The following is an 18,794-nucleotide window of genomic DNA, read 5'->3' as shown; positions in this document are numbered from 1 at the left end:
GCTATGGACATTCCACATGTAGAAGAAAATGTATTTAGTTAATCTTTGTTGCAATCAGAATTATCGAACCATTTTTCCTGAGAGAGGATCACTATCGAAACTATGAAATGCTTTATGAACTTTTGCCAGCAGGAGTTAGTTTGCTCTGATTCCAGCTTGAAATGTGAATCTGTGCAATTAACCTTGACTCTGCCCTTTCTGTAAATGATAGCAGATACAAACTTCCGCTACTGATTTGTGAACCTAAGTGTTTTGAAGCCTTTCTTTTAAAAGGGAAATTCTACCCAGGCAGAAGTTGAAGTAAGAAAACTCAGACTCCAATAAAGGTAACTGAGAATTAGAATGAAATGTGGTATTTTATGCGAAGTAATGCATATGCTTTTAAAGATGTTGGCACAGAATGATCTGTGGCAGGTTTATCTACTTTGTGTATTTGCATAGGCTCATTCCTTTAGAGGTTAATATGTTTATATTAAATTTTATCATTTTAATCTCTGAAATGGAAGAGGCAATATTATCCTGATGGTTACAGAAAGAACAAGGATCTTGACTTACCCAAGGTCAAAGAAGGAATTTGTAAACTGTAGCTTGTAGCATTTCAACTGTTAAATCATTCTGTCTTAGCTTAGCACAAGCTACAGCATATGGCAGTCAATCTGTACGATAGGTTTTTGCAAGTGAAAGAACAGAGAAAACTCTTGGGAGAGTTGGAAGTCTGATGCTGAGGCAATCACAGATTTTGTGGAACATGGAGGCTTTTTTTACTCTCTTCATGAATTAAATTTAGCATGCCATATATGGTTCAACATTTGTCACACATAAATCTGAGTATATTGAGAAACATGCTTTAACTACTCTCTTGCCTTTTAACTTATGGGAATCTGCATTACATTGGACATCTTGACATTGCGTTTTCCTCTGTTGTTCTATCTGGGACTTTGAGGATGCAGGACACCAGTAAGAGTGTAAGTGACAAACACCACTATTGAGGTTAACCTCAGCAGTGAGGGTCTGGCTCTGTGGGACATTCCAAACCAACAGGGCATGCTAAGAGGTGTGTTCAGAAAATGCATGGGCAGGGAATGAAAGGAAATGGAAAAAGTGTGTGGCAGTGAGGTCACAGCAGAGGTGATAGTGCCCACTTTGCTGCACCCGCATGGCTTAGCTTTTGCATGGGGACAAAAAGAAAGCCTGCCTACATGCTAGATTGTAATTTATCAGGGAAAAGCTGGTTTTGTGTTCTATCTGTTCTTCTGCTAACTCATAAATGGCAGGGATTGGGAAAAAGGTGAAGAAAAACATCTTTCAATTTTCTGGTGAAAAACAAGGTCATAGAATTATTTTCATAAAGCTTTCACTAGCATTTATCTGTTGGAGGAAGCACATGGGAAGCAACTCTTTGTCATACATACCAATAGGAAGATACTGGGCTTCCCGCATGTTTTTACTTGCAGCAGTGCAGACTGGGTACGTTTAGGAGAGGGGAACGAGGAAGGTAAGGGAATGCTGAATGCTGTTAGCGTTTGTGCTGGTTTTTGGGATGGAAATAAAAGCTTCAGCAGAAAAATTTATTCATTTTTTTTTCTTTATAGAGCAAAACTTAAGTAATGTGTTCATATGGTAAATGTCGCAATTTCTCAGTTGGTTCGGTTTGAATATTCAGTAATTATTCTCTGTGATGCTTGTGACCATACTGAGATTTTATTCAAGAGCCATTGAAATACGCACGACAAGGGGAGAAGCTACTGGTTTTGTTTGGTTATCGTTTTGCTTAGGCCACGTGCACAATGGTGTTCTTCACATTTGAAACACCTTTCAAAGATATTTCAATGAACTCTGAAAATACATAATAGAACTAGAGGATCCAGTGACTATGGTTGGTAATGATACTGTGAATTTAGGTGCTAACAAAGCCTAACATAATCTGTTTTAATTATTTTTTTTTCTCCATAATACAGTTAGAAACGTACGTGGTTGTTTTTCAAGGACCTCGTACCAGTGTTCTTCCTTTTATAAGAAAGTCGCAAAGTAGAGGCAGGTTTCAGCTTATTTACACAATAAAACTACCATATCCTTTAGAAGTAACAATCATGAGAAAAATGTGTCAACCCTACACTTTTTAATCCTCTGAAGACTTGTGTGTATGCTTCAGTGGGTCTTTCCACATGCATAAAGCAGACAGATGACAGCCTTTAGGGGAGTACATTTTAAACAGCAAGAGAATTTAAAAAAAAAAAAATACACCCAAACCCCCAAACCATAGTACCTGTAATGTGGCATGTACCTTTTTTTAGTAAGACAGATGAAATGTGACTGTGCTGGAAAAAACTTTTCTTCCATGGGTCACCAGTAGTCATTTTGTGTTTCATAACGGTAGCAAATCTGAGAGATAAGTTTGGAAAAAGGCGCACTCAAAGCACGAGCAGAAGCAATTTTGTAACAGAAATGAAAATACAAAAGAGTTGATAGTATAAATAAAGTGACCGGACATGTAACAGCCACAGAGTGAACAGGATCTTGTCTATGGGAATCCAGCCTTTCAATAGGCTTCATGTCCCGTGGGAGTTTGCTTGTCTTTATGTTCTGGGGAGATCTTTCTGTCCATATCTTTTATGAAAAAGAATACTTTGCATATAAACAGTTTAGTATGTTCAGCACTGTAGTTTTGGGTTATATTTTGGTGGTAAAAGTTATGTATTTTCTGTAACTTGAAAGCCTGGTGGAATTTGTGTTCTGTGATCTTAACTCCTCAGATGGATTATCCGGGAATATCCATGGCACTTTATGTTTCCTTGGCTTTAGCTGAAATAATTTCTTGGCTTTTCATTAAATGTGGAATCATCCCCCTAGAGTATTTATCTCAGTACAATCTAAGGTGATTTACTTCACAAGAAATATATGAATATATGTGAATAAAGACATAATTTCAGTCACACTTTAGCTTACCCTGGGAAGTCTATTTCACTATGTAAACACAAGTATGCACAAACTGATGCCCATCTTCAACTAAGGGGAAGGAATTTTCTGTTATTCTCTTTTCTGCACTTCGAATTTCTACAGCTATCTGTTTTGTGAGACTAGAAGTTGTTTGCAGTACAACTATTGCCTTCTGCTTTACTTAAAGGCCCTGTTCACATCACGTTGGCTGGAAAGGATCTCAGCTGTGCTTTGTACATGTTTAGAGCAATAGTGAGGCTAAATCAAGGCAACAATGAAGAGACCTTCAAAGTTTGAGAGGGAAAGATTATATTTTTATCAGTAAGAAGAAGTATTTGCATTTTCTTTTTAAAAAAGCCAATGTGGAACATCAGAGAATGGAAAAGTGCTTAACTGATTGTATTTTAAGATTTTGGAGACAAAAAATGGTGTAGTCCAATACATAAATAAAGATTGGATGGATATTCAAAAATGACAAAGGTGCCTAAGAAATGAAGTAAAGTTAATCAATAAGTAGTTTTTAAATATGCACTATACAAAATAAACAAAAGGGAAAGAAAGCATTGATCAGCATCTGTTGAAAGCTAGTGACAGGGATTAATCTGACTACACAAAAAACTTAAATCTTGACATGGTTGTTTGAGCAAGATAATATTGTCCAGTCTCTAAAGTGTTTTTATCTTGGTAAGACATATTCTAAAGCAGCAGTAACAAGACAGCGATAGCTACTCAAAACTAACAAAAGACCGTAGCTGCATTAAACTCAATATTTAAAAAAAAAATAACAAACAATATACAAAAAAACGAAAGTACTTAATGAAGACTTTGGTTATAAGAAAAGCCAAATTAAACCTGTTTTCATACATTACTTGATTTCTTAATTTTTTTTTAATAATATGCAATTTTTCATGGAGATTACAGTGCATGAGTATGTATGGTTTAGTTCTGGTTTTGGGCAGTAGGTGCTGAAATTGATATTCAGGCAGAGTAGATCAATGATTGCTGAAATGAACAATTCTTCAACTATTTGCAGTGTGAATCCACCTCAACATAATTCAGAATTTCTAAGATTAGTCCTTTGTGTACCACAGTGGTCTGGTATTCATATTGTCTGGGGAGTCTGCACTGAAGATCTCCAACTTAGAAAGGAAATGTAGGTTTGTCAGTGTACAGTGTGTGTACTGTGCTTTGATAATCCTACGTGTTGGTTTTCTACATAAAATTAGGAATGAAAATACTGTTTGGTATATTGCATGTTTGGAGAAACTGATCTGAAAAAAAAATAATCTGTTTTTCATGTTAGCACTATTAAGAAAATTTATATTTTTTATATTTTTAAAAATTCGATTCCAATGAAAGTTTTATCTGGTGCCTTGTAACATAGTAGTCATTGGGATCCATCCAAGTTGGTTGAAGTAAATTTTTAACCATGGTGTGTTCTGTGTAAGCTTCAAGTATAGGGAACGACATGGGAGTAAGGCATTGTAACATCATTCAATCAGAAAACCCTTACATTTTTTGAGTAGCTAAAAAAGAACTCTGAATCTTGTGGTACCCTGTGAGAGCTCTGATGGGTCTTGCGTTAAGCCAGAAAAGCTCCACGGTTGTAGGGCTCTTTATCCCATGAACAGTAGAAGCTTTCAGAAAAAAGCTGAAAAATAACATGTAGGGCAGTGAAAATATTTAGCTATCCTGATTTTTGTTATTATATCTTGCTCAGTATACATTGGAACCACTTTCTAAAACTTTCCCAGGAGGCCACAACTCTACCGACCTTATCTAGATGAGAGGTTCAGAGAAGCATCCATTCTGTTGAGGAATCGGCCAACACAGACCTCCAAATCTCTTGTATCTGTCCATCATTACTGAAACCATGATGTTCTGAAATCCACTTTTCGCAAGTATTGTTTTCTGATGCTTTCATAATTCTCAATTTTGCTGTTCACAGAGAGCGAAGAAGTGTACCAGCGCCAGGTGCTGTCTATTTCCTGTATCGTCTTTGGCATAGTCGTAGTGGGCATGCTTTGTGCAGCGTTCTACTTCAAAACAAAGTAAGAGCCTTCGTCTGGCATGTTTGTTATTTAGCTTCTGTGTTTTCTACAGCTTTACAGTTCTTCAGGTTCTCCCCTCCTTTTGAAGCTGTTCTTTTCTCTGGTCAGGCTAGAACAGTTCCTCATGGCTACAGTATCAAAGTAAAAAAACCCCAAACAAACAGGAGTAATATGCGTTTCAGGAAAGAGATCATGTCCTTTCCAGTTCTTTTTTTGACAATAATAATTTTGTATCTTTTACTGTCAGTGGTATAATCACTTTCCTCTTCTGAAAATAAAAGTTTAAACATATCATCTCCTTTTTGCATTTCATTTCATATCCCTGAATGTCCCTTTTGTTTCTGTATGCTGAGAACAAAGGTAACATTAGAAATGTGGAAAGAGACAAGATCTCTGCAGATGTCTGTAGCCTGTAGCTTATGTAAACTGCTGATGTAGTCACATAATGAGTATCTGCAATGAACAAACACATTGAACTATCCAAGAAGGGTGGAATCATGTCTCCTAAACTATTCTCAAGTTAAATACTTCCCATTCTATTATTTATCTTCCCAACTAAACATTATTTTATAATATTTATTTTGTGTGTAATTTGGGTTGCAAAAAAACTCATAGCAATTACATGACATGCTAGTCATTGACACTGTTTCTATGAATATGTTCTGTATTGTTGTCATCCCTCGTTCCTGTTCCAGTTGGAGGTAGTGAGAGAACACATATCAACATCAAGAGAACCTGCGTGAAGTTAGTTATGGTGCCTGAGCATCAAAATGTTGGAGGTTCGCACTATTGAAAAGTTTGGATGCTTATCTGAACCCTTTTTATTACAAAAAAAAAAAAAAAAAAGAAAAGGAAGAAAAGACATTTCTATCAGAAAAAAAAAAGGTTGGAAAAAATCACCACAGCATATTGCGCTTTTTTCACTTTTTCTTCCCTCAAAGTTCAGGGGCAGCTTGTACATGATTTGGGTGAAAATTTGCTTTGATTCATCTTTCATCTAAACACTCTTACCTGTTGTAGTGTCTTGAGAGACTTTATTTCATTGTTCTTTGGACCTAGAGAATGACAGTGCTGCTAGCTGAGAGGATGCTGTGGCAGGAGAGCACAAACTTGCACAACTCAGCAAACTTCTTCGTTGTGTAAATTGGGAGCAGATACAACCATTTTGCCTCTGTATTTAAAATGTCATTATGTATTTTAGATCTGCGAAAGAGAGAAAGCCTGGAAAGGCTCAAGGTTTATACTGATGAAAAGCAGGATGGGATTGTCAGTTTGGAAGAACACACAGTCACCAGCTGAGTCTAGTGAGAATAAAATGTCCCAGTGTTACTCAGCTGTGCCCCTCTTGGTTGTGCACTGTGGTAGGGAGTGGTGGAGACCTGGGTTGGAACAGCCTTCAAAATGCCATGACTTTGAAGTAGTGGGGAGCGCTATGTCTAAAGATAATGAGTAGAAATAATGCTTCAAAGATGATCTTGCAGGGTAATAGTCCTTCATATCTAAGCATGAGGTGGGGATGTTGGGTTTGGGGTTTTGTCTGCATTATAATTGGGATAGTTAATAGTTACTGGGAAGAGTTAAAGTGTGCTTACGCCAAATTCTGGGAACTGAATTTTGAAGAGTAATGAGAAAAGGAGCACCTCCAGTACAGTCAAGAGGTCATATCAAATAGATGAAACACTGTAATGGTAAGATGCTAAATCAATCCCTAACTCCCTGTCTGTGGCTCCATCTGGCAAACTGTCCAGAAAGTGGATTAGAGAGTCCAGACTGGGTAGCATAGAGACTACATAAACCAGTATCATAACTGTGACATTGGCCAGCATCTTAAGTGTGTAAAAACCCAATAAATTTCAAGTTCTGCAACCCTTATCATATGTTAGCTTCTTCATCAGGCAGATATATCTTGATCATGTTTAAGAGTAATCAACGTGTTCCTCCTGCATGGGGGGGATAATCCTCTTCTTTTCCTGGAGAAGAGGAGGCTGAGGGGAGACCTTATCACCACCTACAACTACCTGAAGGGAGCTTGTAGAGAGGTGGGCGATGGTCTCTTCAGCTGGGTGACAGAAGATAGAACAAGGGGAAATGGAATGAAGCTGTGCCAGGGCAGGTTTAGATTGGATATTAGAAAAAAATTTTTACTGCAAGAGTTGTCAGGGCCTGGAACAGGCTGCCCAGGGAGGTGGTTGAGTCACCATCCCTGGGCGTGTTCAAAAAAAGGGTAGATGAGGTACTTAGGGATATGGTTTAGCATAGGATGGGAATGGTTGGACTCAATGATCTTCAAAGGTCTCTTCCAACCTTGTGATTCTTGTGATTCTTATGATAATTTGATATATCAAAAGTTTAAAATATTTCAAACAGCTATGGAAACCCTGAATGGTGCACTTTTTCAAAAAAAAAGGTTCCATGAAGACACTGACCCTGACTTTCTTAATCTGACAAATGTATAATACCTGCTGTTAGGAATACGTGCTTCCTTCTGCCCCATTAGATTAAAAGTCCTTCTTTAGAATAAATTTGATCTGAGGAAGTTTAGAACTATAATTAAACACTCTGCCCTTCCAATTATTCCTTTTAGGGTAATCAAGAAAGTGCTGTAAGTGTTAGCAACAGACGGAGAGTACAGTTATGGGCTGCTTTTTATGGCTTAGACTTTTATAAATGACTAGTGACTTTATTTCTTGCTGAAGTAACAACACTTTATTGCTTAATATCTCTAAAGTAGAGCACATAAGGCCCATTTGTTTTGAAAACAGAAATTATAAAATAAATATATTAATCCATTAATTTGAATTATTAATATTTTCTAATTTTATAACTGTGCATACTATAGCTTGTTGAAATCAATATGCATAAACCTAATATTAATGTTAGGTTGCATGAACATAAAAAGAAATTAATTATTAGATTGTTTCTCTCAGTAAATTACCTTTGGGAATCTCAATTGTGGTGTTAAAGATTGTGTCAGTTAAGCTGAATATTCCAGTTTACTTACATGTGTTTATACTTGTAGAAACAACTCTAATCCTGGTGTTTCTAAATGAATCCTAATTACACTTCTGAAAATTTGTAAATTGTTTTGTTATTTTCATGTTATTTTCATTTCTTAAATTCTAAGAGCCTGATTAAACTCTAAGAATTCCTGTTTATGGGAGAGATTCCCAAAATATGATACTGTGATCATGTTTGGCTGTCGTTTAGACTTTATGTGAAGTCTCCACTGATAAACAGTCATCAAAAAAGATTGGATGTTCCATACCATTATAGACAGTAACATGCAAGTGGCTGGCTTTCTATTAGGACATACAGATATGTATGTCATGTAATGAGGGAATAATTCCCTAGTGTATGCAGTTTAGCTGGCCAGAAAATAATTATTCATAAAAACTCTATAGTTGCTTTTCTGAATTTTCCCTGGAATTTTATGGGAAACTAAAGAGTTCATATTGACATTTTATAAATCAATTATTCAATCTCACTGCTTTAAAAGATTAGTAGATATAAAAAATATTTTTAAAAGAGATGTTTCAGAATCTACTAATTAATTTGACACTAAAATCCTACAGATTATATCTCTATACAGATTATTCTGATATTAATTTAAGAAGTTGTTTTGGCTAAGGAAGTATTTTGAAAGTTTAATATGTTTTTTGCTTGAGAAATTAACTCCTCACCCATATTCATAAATCTTCATGATTATGAGATCCTAGCTCTGCTCATAACATGCCACTCATACTTCTTACACGCTTACAACGTAAATTCATTCTTTTTCATTTGCCATGGTGTTTCAAAATAGGATGTAAATAGAAAGCAGAAGAGATACATACAGAGTCCAAGATTTATTATAGTTGTGACCTGTATTCTGGGAACATGCTATACAAATATCTACTTCTAAGCAGGTGCTTACAGCTTGTTGAATGTAAGCAAATGCTTAAATTGTACAATTGTGAATCAGAACTGAGGGACTCAGGCAGAAGAAATCCCATGTATTTTTTAGTATATTAAAAACTACGTTATTAAAATTGAATAACTGAATGCTGATACTTCTCACTGCTTTCTTTCTTCTTGAGGGAATTTGTTCTTTCTTGGTTTTCCCCCTTGACCATTTATATAAGTCATTTTCCTCTGGTATCTTATACTTTCCTGAACTAGCACAGAAAGTTAAAATTGCCTTTATACTTCATTGGATGTCAAATTCATTGGCCTGAATCAAGTAAAAAACTATCAAATTTGACATCAGAAAGCTTTCAGCAGCAGAATCAATAGAAAATTTTCTAAAATGTTGCTGAAGCTTCTTTGTTAGAATTTCAAATTTCTTACCAACACTTCCCTGAAACCACTTCCTCATGAAATTTGGCTCCACACCAAGTGCTGTCCAAAAGCTGCTGGTGGCATAACAAAGTGCTGCTGCTGGCAAATAAATCTTTCACCTTGGTAGGTGGTTTTCGGGGGTTTTGTAGGTTCACTGCTGGAGATGCATCTGCTCCATAGGAAAAGGAAGGATGGCAGGAAGGGAAAGAGAGGAATTAAAATAGTATTGTGGAGTTATTCCTCATGATTAAAACTGATAGTCTCAGACAATGTAGCTTATCAAAAGATTGGGGGTGGATAAAAAACCTTAAATATTTTTTGCTAATGGTTTTTGCCCACCTGAGATATCTGCAGAGGATAAAAGAAGCATTTAAAAGAAAGCTTGCTGCCTCATGTCCTCAATCATGTACAAAACTTTAAAAGTCAGTTTGTCAATACAGTGTGGCAGAAACAGAAATCCTTTATTAATAGTGTGTTTATTTCCTGAATATTGCAAGTGATTCATCTAATGGTATCCCTAGCTGCGACATAGTGGATCATAATATAATATGTCAAAAACACATCCTCAGATACTGTACTGATGTTTTTTTCCAGGTTTAAGCATGAAAACAAAAGCTGGTCTATACACGATACAGGGTTACAGGTCAAGTCTAATCAGCTTATAGAAATCTTGTCTCTTCAACACTTTTCTAGCCAACAGGGGCTAGTGCCCGGTGTATTTGCCAAATCAGAGCAAAATTTTTTTCAGGTCTACTTGCAAGCTGTTGTTAAATGTGTAACAGATAATCTTACAAAATTCTCCACTGAAACAACTAGCACGTTATTGTAGTAATCTGAGGATAGAAGATATTTTAAACAGAAGACATCTTTTTTTCCTTTCTTAAGCCTTGACAGAAAAATGACCACTTTATTGAAATATTAGAAATTAGGGAATTAGCTTAGCTGGTTGATCCAGTACGGTAGAGTTTTGAACAAAGGGTAGCATCGCTATAAAAATATCATGGCAATAGTAGAAGATCAAACTAACTATTTCTTACATGAATTTTATTTCTCTTTACAGGAAACAAACAAAGCAAATTCATGAGCAGCTGAAAGAACCACAGAATAGGAAAACCTACAGCCTAAATGCTTCCAGCATGATGGCAAAGTCAGAGTGTATGGCACAAAGCCGAGTCCAGCTGCAAAATGTAAGTAATCCTGCCAGCTACAACACTTAATAGCCTGGCTGAGTTCCTGTTGCTGATGGCAGCACATCGCCATGTTGCTATTTAGCATCTGAGCAATGGGAACAAGAATTCTCATCTCTTTCATCAAATGGTCTCTATCAGGCCTGTTAATGGAAAACCCCAAGCAGGGATTAAGTTTTTTCCTAAAGTTATTTCAGTGGTTCCTGGTACATTGTGTTCATGTAATAGTCCTTGCTGAAGCCCCTAGGACTGCATCCAGCAGTGGAAATTACTATTACAGTTTTCAGCAATACCTTCACTCATATGTATGGCTTATGGGTGAAGTTACGATCCCTGATCTTAAGTTATTTCAAGTATTCCAATAATTAATGAACCTCCATGAAAAAATGTAGAGATTTGTCACTGTTAATTCAGAATAAATTCAAAATCTAGAACTAAACGTACACATGTAAACTGATGTCCAACGGAAGACTCTGCAGATGGTCTCATTTTCTTGGGTCTTGGGTTAAGGGCAGTTTTGCTACCAGAAAGAGATTACTTTGTTCAAACTAAATTTTAAATTTATTTAGTTATTTACTGTATATAGTTATATGTAAATTAATACAATTCCACAGTCATTAAATAAGGAGTATTTGAAATAAGGAACTCAAAGACAACTGATTTATTTAGCTCTAGATTCAAGGTATGTCATTCTCTTTCCCCTGGTCATACACATCTAGTGCTGTCTTATTTTGAACAAAGTCTTAGGATCAACTGAGAAGGATCCTGGTAGCGTTATAATATGAACTCATAAAAAATGTACTGAAGCCTTTCTGACTGCTTAAGTTTTTTGTTTTGGGGTTTTGTTGTTGGTTTGTTGTGGTTTTTTTCAAAAACGTTGTCATCTTTTCTTAAAGGCCTGACTACTGTATTTGCTAGATTCCTTCAGAATAGTGGGAGTTTAGCAAAAGTGAGCACTCATGCCCACTTAGCCACAGATGTCTCAGTTCCTGGTTTACTAGATGCCTTATTTGCCTCAGTCTTTAATAGAAAGGCCAGTTGCTGCCGCTGGTTCACCAGTTGGTGAACAACAGGCCTGTCAGTCTGGCCTCAGTGCCAGGGAAGGTTATTGAGTAAATCATCTTGAGTGCTCCCCCACGGCACATACAGGACAACCAGGTGATCAGGCCCAGTCAGCAGAGGTTTATGAAAGGCAGGTCCTGCTTGACTAACCTGATTTCTTGTTACAAGGTGACCTGCCTGGTGGATGGGGGAAAGTCTGTGGATGTTGTCTACCTAGATAGTAGTAAAGTAGATAGTAGTAAAATGGTGCCTGTGGCACCATTTCCCACAGCGTTCTCCTGGCTGGCTGCTCATGGCTTGGATGTGCATACTCTTTGCTGGGTAAAAAACTATCTGGATAGCCAGCCCAAAAATGTTGTGGTGAATGGAGTTAAATCCAGTTGGCAGCTGGTCACAAGTAGTGTTCCCAGGACTCAGTACTGAGGCCAGTTCTGTTTAATGTCTTTATCAATGATCTGGACAAGGGGATCAAGTGCAGCCTCAATAAGTTTGCAGACAACACCAGGTTGGGCAGGAGTATTGATCTGCTTGAGGATAGGAAGACTGTACAGGGCAACCTAGACAGGCCAACTGTAGGAGATTCAATAAGGCTCAGTTCTGGGTCCTGCACTTGAGTTACAACACTCCCATGCAACAGTACAGGCTTGGGGAAGAGTGACTGGAAAACTGCCTGGCAGAAAAGAACATGGGGGTGCTGGTCGACAGGCGGCTGAATGTGAGCTAGCAGAGTGCCCAGGTGGCCAATAAGACCAACAGCATCCTGGCCTGTATTAGTAATAGTGTGGCCATCAGGACTAGGGAAGTGATTATACCCCTGTACTCAGGACTGATGAGTCCATACCTGAAATACTGTGTTCAGTTTTGAGCCCCTCACTACACAAAAAGACACTGAGGTGCTGAAGCGTGTCCAGAGAAGGACAGTGAAGCTCGTGAACGCTCTAGAGCACAAGTCTATGGGGAATGGCTGAGGAACTGGAGTTGTTTAGTGTGGATAAGAGGAGGCTGAGGAGATAACTTACTGTGCTCTACAACTATGTGAGAAGGTTGTAGGGAGGTATGTGTTAATGTCTATTCCCAAGTAACAAGCAATAGGACAAGAGGAAACGGCCTCAGGTTGCACCAGGGGAAGTTTAGGTTAGATATTAGGAAACGTTTCTTCACCAAAAGGGTTGCAAGTTATTGGAACGGGCTGCCTGAGGAAGTGTTTGAATCACCATCCTTAGAGGTACACTTGTAGATGTGGTGCTTAGGGACATGGTTTCGTGGTGGGCTTGGTGCTGCTGGGTGTACAGTTGGACCTGATGATCTTAAGAAAGGTCTCTTCTGACCAAAACATTGCTCTGATTCTGTGATTCTGTATTACTTCAAGCCCTAAAAAAACCCAAAAGCTGTTGGGAGCATTGTTGGGTTGTAACGTTGGCAACAAAAGGTAAAGTTGTAAAGAGCTTTTTTGATTCTTTTGTCTACCATATAAAGTAGGTCTTAGTTAATGCTGTATTCTTTGTCTTTTTCTCACTGTAATTCAGCGCAATATTTTGTCAGCCCATCATCACTATGAACTGTTTGATGTCGTCTTAGCAGCTGACAAACACAACAAGCTTTCTTTAAGTGTTTTTCTTTTGCCTTAACAGTAGCTGTAATGTCTGAAGTAGCAGCTTGTAGATTCCAGGTGTTAGAGAGTGAAAACCATGATTATTTTTATTATTTTAATCCAGTTTGCTTTTCAGCTTTTGATGCAGTTCAGACCCGCGTTATCACTGCTGGTAATTAATGCACTGTTTTCTTCTTTTGGCTGCTTGCAGGCCACTGTTTTCTCCTTGCCATTAATGCATTTTCCCTTTGGGAGGAAAGATACTAAGGAAGAAAAACAGAATGACCTTGTGCAGGATGTAGCATAACAGTGCAGGGTAATAATGGTTTCTATTGTTAGCAAGGTTTCAGTGCAGGAATGCATGTAGGCAGTTCATTAAATATTTACCAAACTTGGCAGGCTGGAGGTGGAAAACAAAAGGGTAGGGGGCAGCAGCAAAGAACTTTGAAATGGTAGTTCATAGGAATGGCTGAGTGGCTTCCCATCAGAGACCAGAGATCTGCCCCAGGCATATGTGCTGGGTGGAAAAGGGATCCAGCAGCGGCATGGGGAGGAGAGTGTCCCTGCTGCTTGCTCCTGTGGCTGTGCTGCTGCCTTCCTGCCTGTCACTGCCTGGATGTGATCTCTCTGCGATTCCCATCCGCAGCTCCCACCACTTGGGTTTGGGGAGAAATCTTCCCTCTATTCATTTCCAAGAACCAGTAAAGAAACTTAAATAAATTAAGATGGTTATTTTCTGGAGACTAGTCCTTCAGTCTGGCATTTCTTTTCCCAATCCAAGTGCTCCTCTTAGGTGGGAAAACTGTTTCACTTGTATGTCACCTTTCTCTCTTTCCCTGGAAAATTCTCCCATATTTTTCTCCTGCCTATTTTGAATGGACCTAGTGATGCTCTCAGGTTTTTCATGCCACTTTTTCTGCTTCTGTAAAGAGTAAATTAGTGTAGACCTGAGAACAGTAGCATAAGGTTCCTCATTCTTGATGTCTACTTTGAAAGAGCCATCACATTTTGACTCAGAGGTTGCTATGTTTGGTAAAGGACACATGGATTTTTCCAAATGTTCTGTTGCTCTAGAATGAAGTTTTACTTCTTTCCCAAGACATTGTAGCAGATAGTGTTTCGAGTGGTTTGTGGCAGTGAAGGGCTTGACCAGTTATCAGTGAAATACTTTGTGTCCTATTATTCCTTTTTTTCCTTCTTACCCTTGACTGGACTTAGGAAAAGAATTCTTTTTCCTTTCTTTTTTTCAAAGCCAATTTTGAATCTTCTTTTTAAATGAGAGAAGGCATGTGAATGTATCAAAAATGCTGTTAACAGAAAAAATAAGCATTTTATTTTTGAATCCAAGATTAAAATTAATTACAAAATTGCATTTTGTTCTAGTTTTACTGTACTTGCATCACTTCAGAAAGAAAAGGACTTGAAACCTCAGTCACCCCGATATCCCACCTCTAAGACAGTTCAAGCTTCTTTGCACCAGTGTGATTATGAGAACCATATACGAGGATAAAAGCTCGGAATGTTTTCTTTTAAAACACTCTCCACTTGCATCAGAATTCTCCTGCTGCATCCTAGACCACAGGTTACCTTGCAGCAATCCTGATTTCAAAAGGCAGTATGTAAGAAATGGATTTGAAGTGTTGGACATACCCCAAGTTCATGAAACATCCATATGGCAGGATTGCTCCTTCAGATGTGGATAGTCATGTTAAGCAACAGGAGATTCAGAAAAAAAATGGAGTGGGTCAAGTGAAAAATTTAGGCTTTTTAGAGTTCCCTGCATTCAAGAAGCTGCTCTTTTTGCGGTTCTTGCCCTCTGGTCAGCAGGGTAAACAAGCAAGAAAGAATCACCAGATCCTAGCACCTCCCTTGGCAAGCACCAAGTCTGAGGAAGAACACAAGGAGATTTAGGTGTTTAAGTTAAACTGTGGATGCCTCCCTCCCTGTCATTCACTATATTGCAGGAAATAAAGCTTTTTGTTTGCTTTGACAATATTTTGAAGTATAACGTGCTTTTCCTTCCGACACTCAAATGCACTGCGGTTCCTCCACAGCCTGCCTTTGCTCAGCTGTGATTCTGTGAAGGGAAAGCAAGGGTTAGATTTTGTCCAGACAACTGTGTTCTCTCCCATCTGCTGCTCAGAGCTGAGAACTGTGCTCACCTGTGCCGAGCCTGTGTCTCTCCATATTGATTCCCCTACTTCGTTAGGGATACAAATCAGACAAAAAAAAATCTACTGTAAGCAGCATTCATAAATAATTGAGTACAGCTCCCAGCATCTCCCCTCAATCTCCTTCACGTCCACTGTTTTCCCAGACATGCTGGCAATAGCACAGTTTCTTTCTAGGCTTTCTAACATCTTGGATTTGGATACTAATGCACTGATGGACTTGCTGTGCCAGTTATAATGCAAGGTACATGGGAGATTCAGATTTATTTCGCCTAACACATGGAACATAGGACTTCCTAGTATTACCAACTCCTTCCCAAAGGTGTTATCTTCAAGAGAAATTGCATGAATGAGCTCCTCAAGAATTTAATGAATGTGCATCTAAATGGTTTGGTGTCCTCACAGGCATAACTCTTCGAGTGTCTTAATTGTGTTCCCGATTGCTAGGTTCTTTTTTCACCTTGCCTAGAGGGTTTCTTTAAATTCATATAACTTGACAAATACATCATGCACCACACCCACCAAAAAAAAGCTGTCAAAGCTTTGCCATTCCTTTAGCGATTCAAAGAGTTGTCATGGTTGCTTAAAGTGGCCTTTTTCACCTTTGTGGATTTTAATGCCTTCTCCAACTGTACTAAGTGGATCTATTAATCCCTCATCACTTTCCCTCTGAGGTGTTTAATATGCATTTCGTGCAGTAGTGTGGGGTTTCACTTTTCACTAGACTTGTTTCTAATAGCTTGCAATTACTGCCTCTGGGTTTTTGATATTCTTAAAACCAGGGGAAAAAATGCTCTTTTTATGTCTTGTTGCCTTCTGTTGATAGTAGTAGGAAATCGATTCAGTTGTCACTGTGATAAAAATGCAATTAATATATGTTGAACAACAGATACACTTCAGTCTTTTAAAAGACTACTGTGTGGTTTTGCCTGAATTACCATGTGATTTATCGGCTGAGATCAAAAGCGAATTTCCCATTTCTGTATCACGTGACTACTTAGGCAGAACTGCCAGAATAGACAAACTTGAATTTACTGGCCTCTGTCTAGAGATAACGTTGGCAACAAAACACACAGAGCATATGGGAACAGCTGTAAGGACGTTAAATATACCACCTGACAGGCTTTGGTACAAGGTCAGCCCATCCAGAAAAATCCCTGGCTCTTTATGTGCTTGAGGCATGCTCTCTGCATGTAATTTAAAGCTGAACCCTCAGCCTTCTCAGTCTTTTTTGAAGTGGGATCCCCACATTACCTCTCTTCCAATGCCACATGCCTTTCTGGACTTTTTCATATTACTGTTTTGGGAAAATCATTGAGGAAGAAGATCTAAGAAAAGCTGGGGGAGGGATGGGTGGTTTGTTTTGCATAGTGCTAGGACAACAGTGTCAAGCTATTCTGTAGCACTTGAGTGGCATTTGTTATCCATGGATCCTACATTTTAGAATAAAGAATACAAGGCATGGAGCAGGGGAATTACGTGCTGACAGTTGTACAGCAGGTCAGGGGCAGAAGTTGATTTCTTGTCTCTGGTTTCTGGCCCAGGCTACATTTGCAGACTCCCTTAGCTTTAACTAACAGGGGTGGAATGTTATTGTTGAGATCATTTTCTCCATGAAGCTGTGAAAAATTGAAAATTTGCAAAATGGTTTATTTTTAAAATGCTATCATTATTCTTTAATTTATTTAGCCATATACATTAGCATTTCTCAGTAATTGCTCAAACAAGCATAAATAATCAAGCAAGGAGACAATAAACCCATTAAAAAACCCTAACAAGTAATATGGATAAGCTTTCAGTGATGCTTTCAACCTACTTGGAACAGTCCTTTGAAAGCATTTCACAGTTTATTCTCCATCATGGCTAAATATTCAGCAGCTCACAACAGTTAGAGGGCTCCTTAAAGCTCAGCCTAGGTGAAAATGGGGCTGTGGAAGCAGCAGGGTGGGCTCTGCTGGGATGATATAGGTGGGGAGCAGTCCTGTATCGTACTCCTGGGGACACCAACTGATACTGCTGTTACCTCACAGAAACTTGAAGACATTTTTCTCCACAGATGATCTCAGAGAGGGGATGTGGCCTTATGTTTAAGCTAAAGGAAAATAAACTGGATTGTGTTTCAACCCATTAAAATGTGTGAATATGATACATCCGAATAAGTTCAACTACATTGTTAAGTTCTGTGTATATTCTCACTCCCAATTTAAATTGTGATTCACGTTTTGATTGTAATTGGTGTTATGGTAACTGGCAAGTAGTCTATCTGAAAGTGGCATAAAGGAAATGTTCAGTTGTGGGGAAAATATGCCCTTTGCTGGCTGTACATGGGTGGCACTGGGTGTTGGACCTTCAGCATGACTTCCTAGTAGCGTCAGAACAGCTTCTGGGCATATTGGTTTTCCTCAGTTGTGGTGACCAGACTTTGTATACCATTGCTCCAGCCCACATCCGCCCATACCATGGATGTAAAAAAAAGGCACAGTTTATCCCTGACTACCCTTTATGATTCACTTTATACTCATGGTCTTATAAGCCATTCAGATTTTCAATTTAGTATCATGACCAAACACAAAAAAAAAGGACAGAAATAGCTTCCTGGCACAAACAACCCATTCTTTACATAGCTCAAATTGATTTATTCAGGTCAGGAATCAAAGACAGTTTCATTTCTGCAGCTGGCAGGATAACTATTAAAGTTTAAAACCTTCACAGACATGAGTACCTTAAAAATCATACTTCTGTCTGAATATTTTATCTACAGCATTTACAAGTGACAACTAAGATCATGGTAACTGAAAGAAATAGGAGTGGAATATGTTTCTTCTTATTATTTCAGTTGTGTTTACTTCATGCATGTGGCAACATTTTGCATATTGTCACTCTCATTGCTTTGCATTCTGAAGCACGTAAGCCGTGACTCTGGCTCCGTTTACGTGCATTGCATACAGCAGAAAGTGTGAGGAGAGCACTGGAAACAATTTGAATATCTATTATCTATGGAAATCAATCATAAGAAGTCTGAGTAAATGGACTAAAATTGCACATAACCCATTTTTATGGGAGAGTTAGTCTTGTATCACTTTCCTTTTTGATTTTGCTGAAGTCTAGGGAAATGTAAGAATAAATGAGAAGCAGAAAACCATTTTGTATTTTTAAGGAGTTACTGGTCTTTTGTTATACAAGAAAATAATTATGAAGAACTTTACTTTTAAAGAAGTCTATCTTCTCTACTGGTGTTTGTGCTGCCAGAGCATGGCATTTTTTACCATTTTGATTTTTTTTAATTATTATTATTTGAATTTGTATTTTCCTTCTAAAATATTTAATCTTTTAATAGCTTCCATGATACCAGTTTATTGTAAGGATAACATGGATACCTAGTACTAAAAATACAAATTCAGTACAGAATGGAAGGGATTAAAGAAAAGTAGAATAAAATGAATTTTAGTGCAGGTCATTGTAACACAACGTAAAAAAT

The 18,794-nt window shown here is 38.0% G+C and overlaps 1 protein-coding gene across 2 annotated transcripts in view; it reads left to right on the top strand.

The window, feature by feature from the left end:
* The window catches only part of NRG3 (neuregulin 3), a gene marked incomplete at its 3' end in the record, with an annotated part of 382,825 nt that overhangs the window by 348,354 nt on the left and 15,677 nt on the right, over window positions 1-18,794 (top strand). For both annotated transcript variants that reach the window (XM_084264712.1, XM_084264711.1), the window contains exons 5-6: window positions 4,886-4,988; window positions 10,366-10,492. In XM_084264712.1, the coding sequence (XP_084120838.1) occupies window positions 4,886-4,988; window positions 10,366-10,492 (230 nt within the window). The remainder of the gene's footprint in view (window positions 1-4,885; window positions 4,989-10,365; window positions 10,493-18,794) is intronic.

This window comes from Gallinula chloropus (genome assembly GCF_964237585.1).
Source record: "Gallinula chloropus genome assembly, chromosome: 5".
In the NCBI taxonomy this organism is placed as follows: domain Eukaryota; kingdom Metazoa; phylum Chordata; class Aves; order Gruiformes; family Rallidae; genus Gallinula; species Gallinula chloropus.
This window is presented reverse-complemented; position numbering and strand designations above follow the sequence as displayed.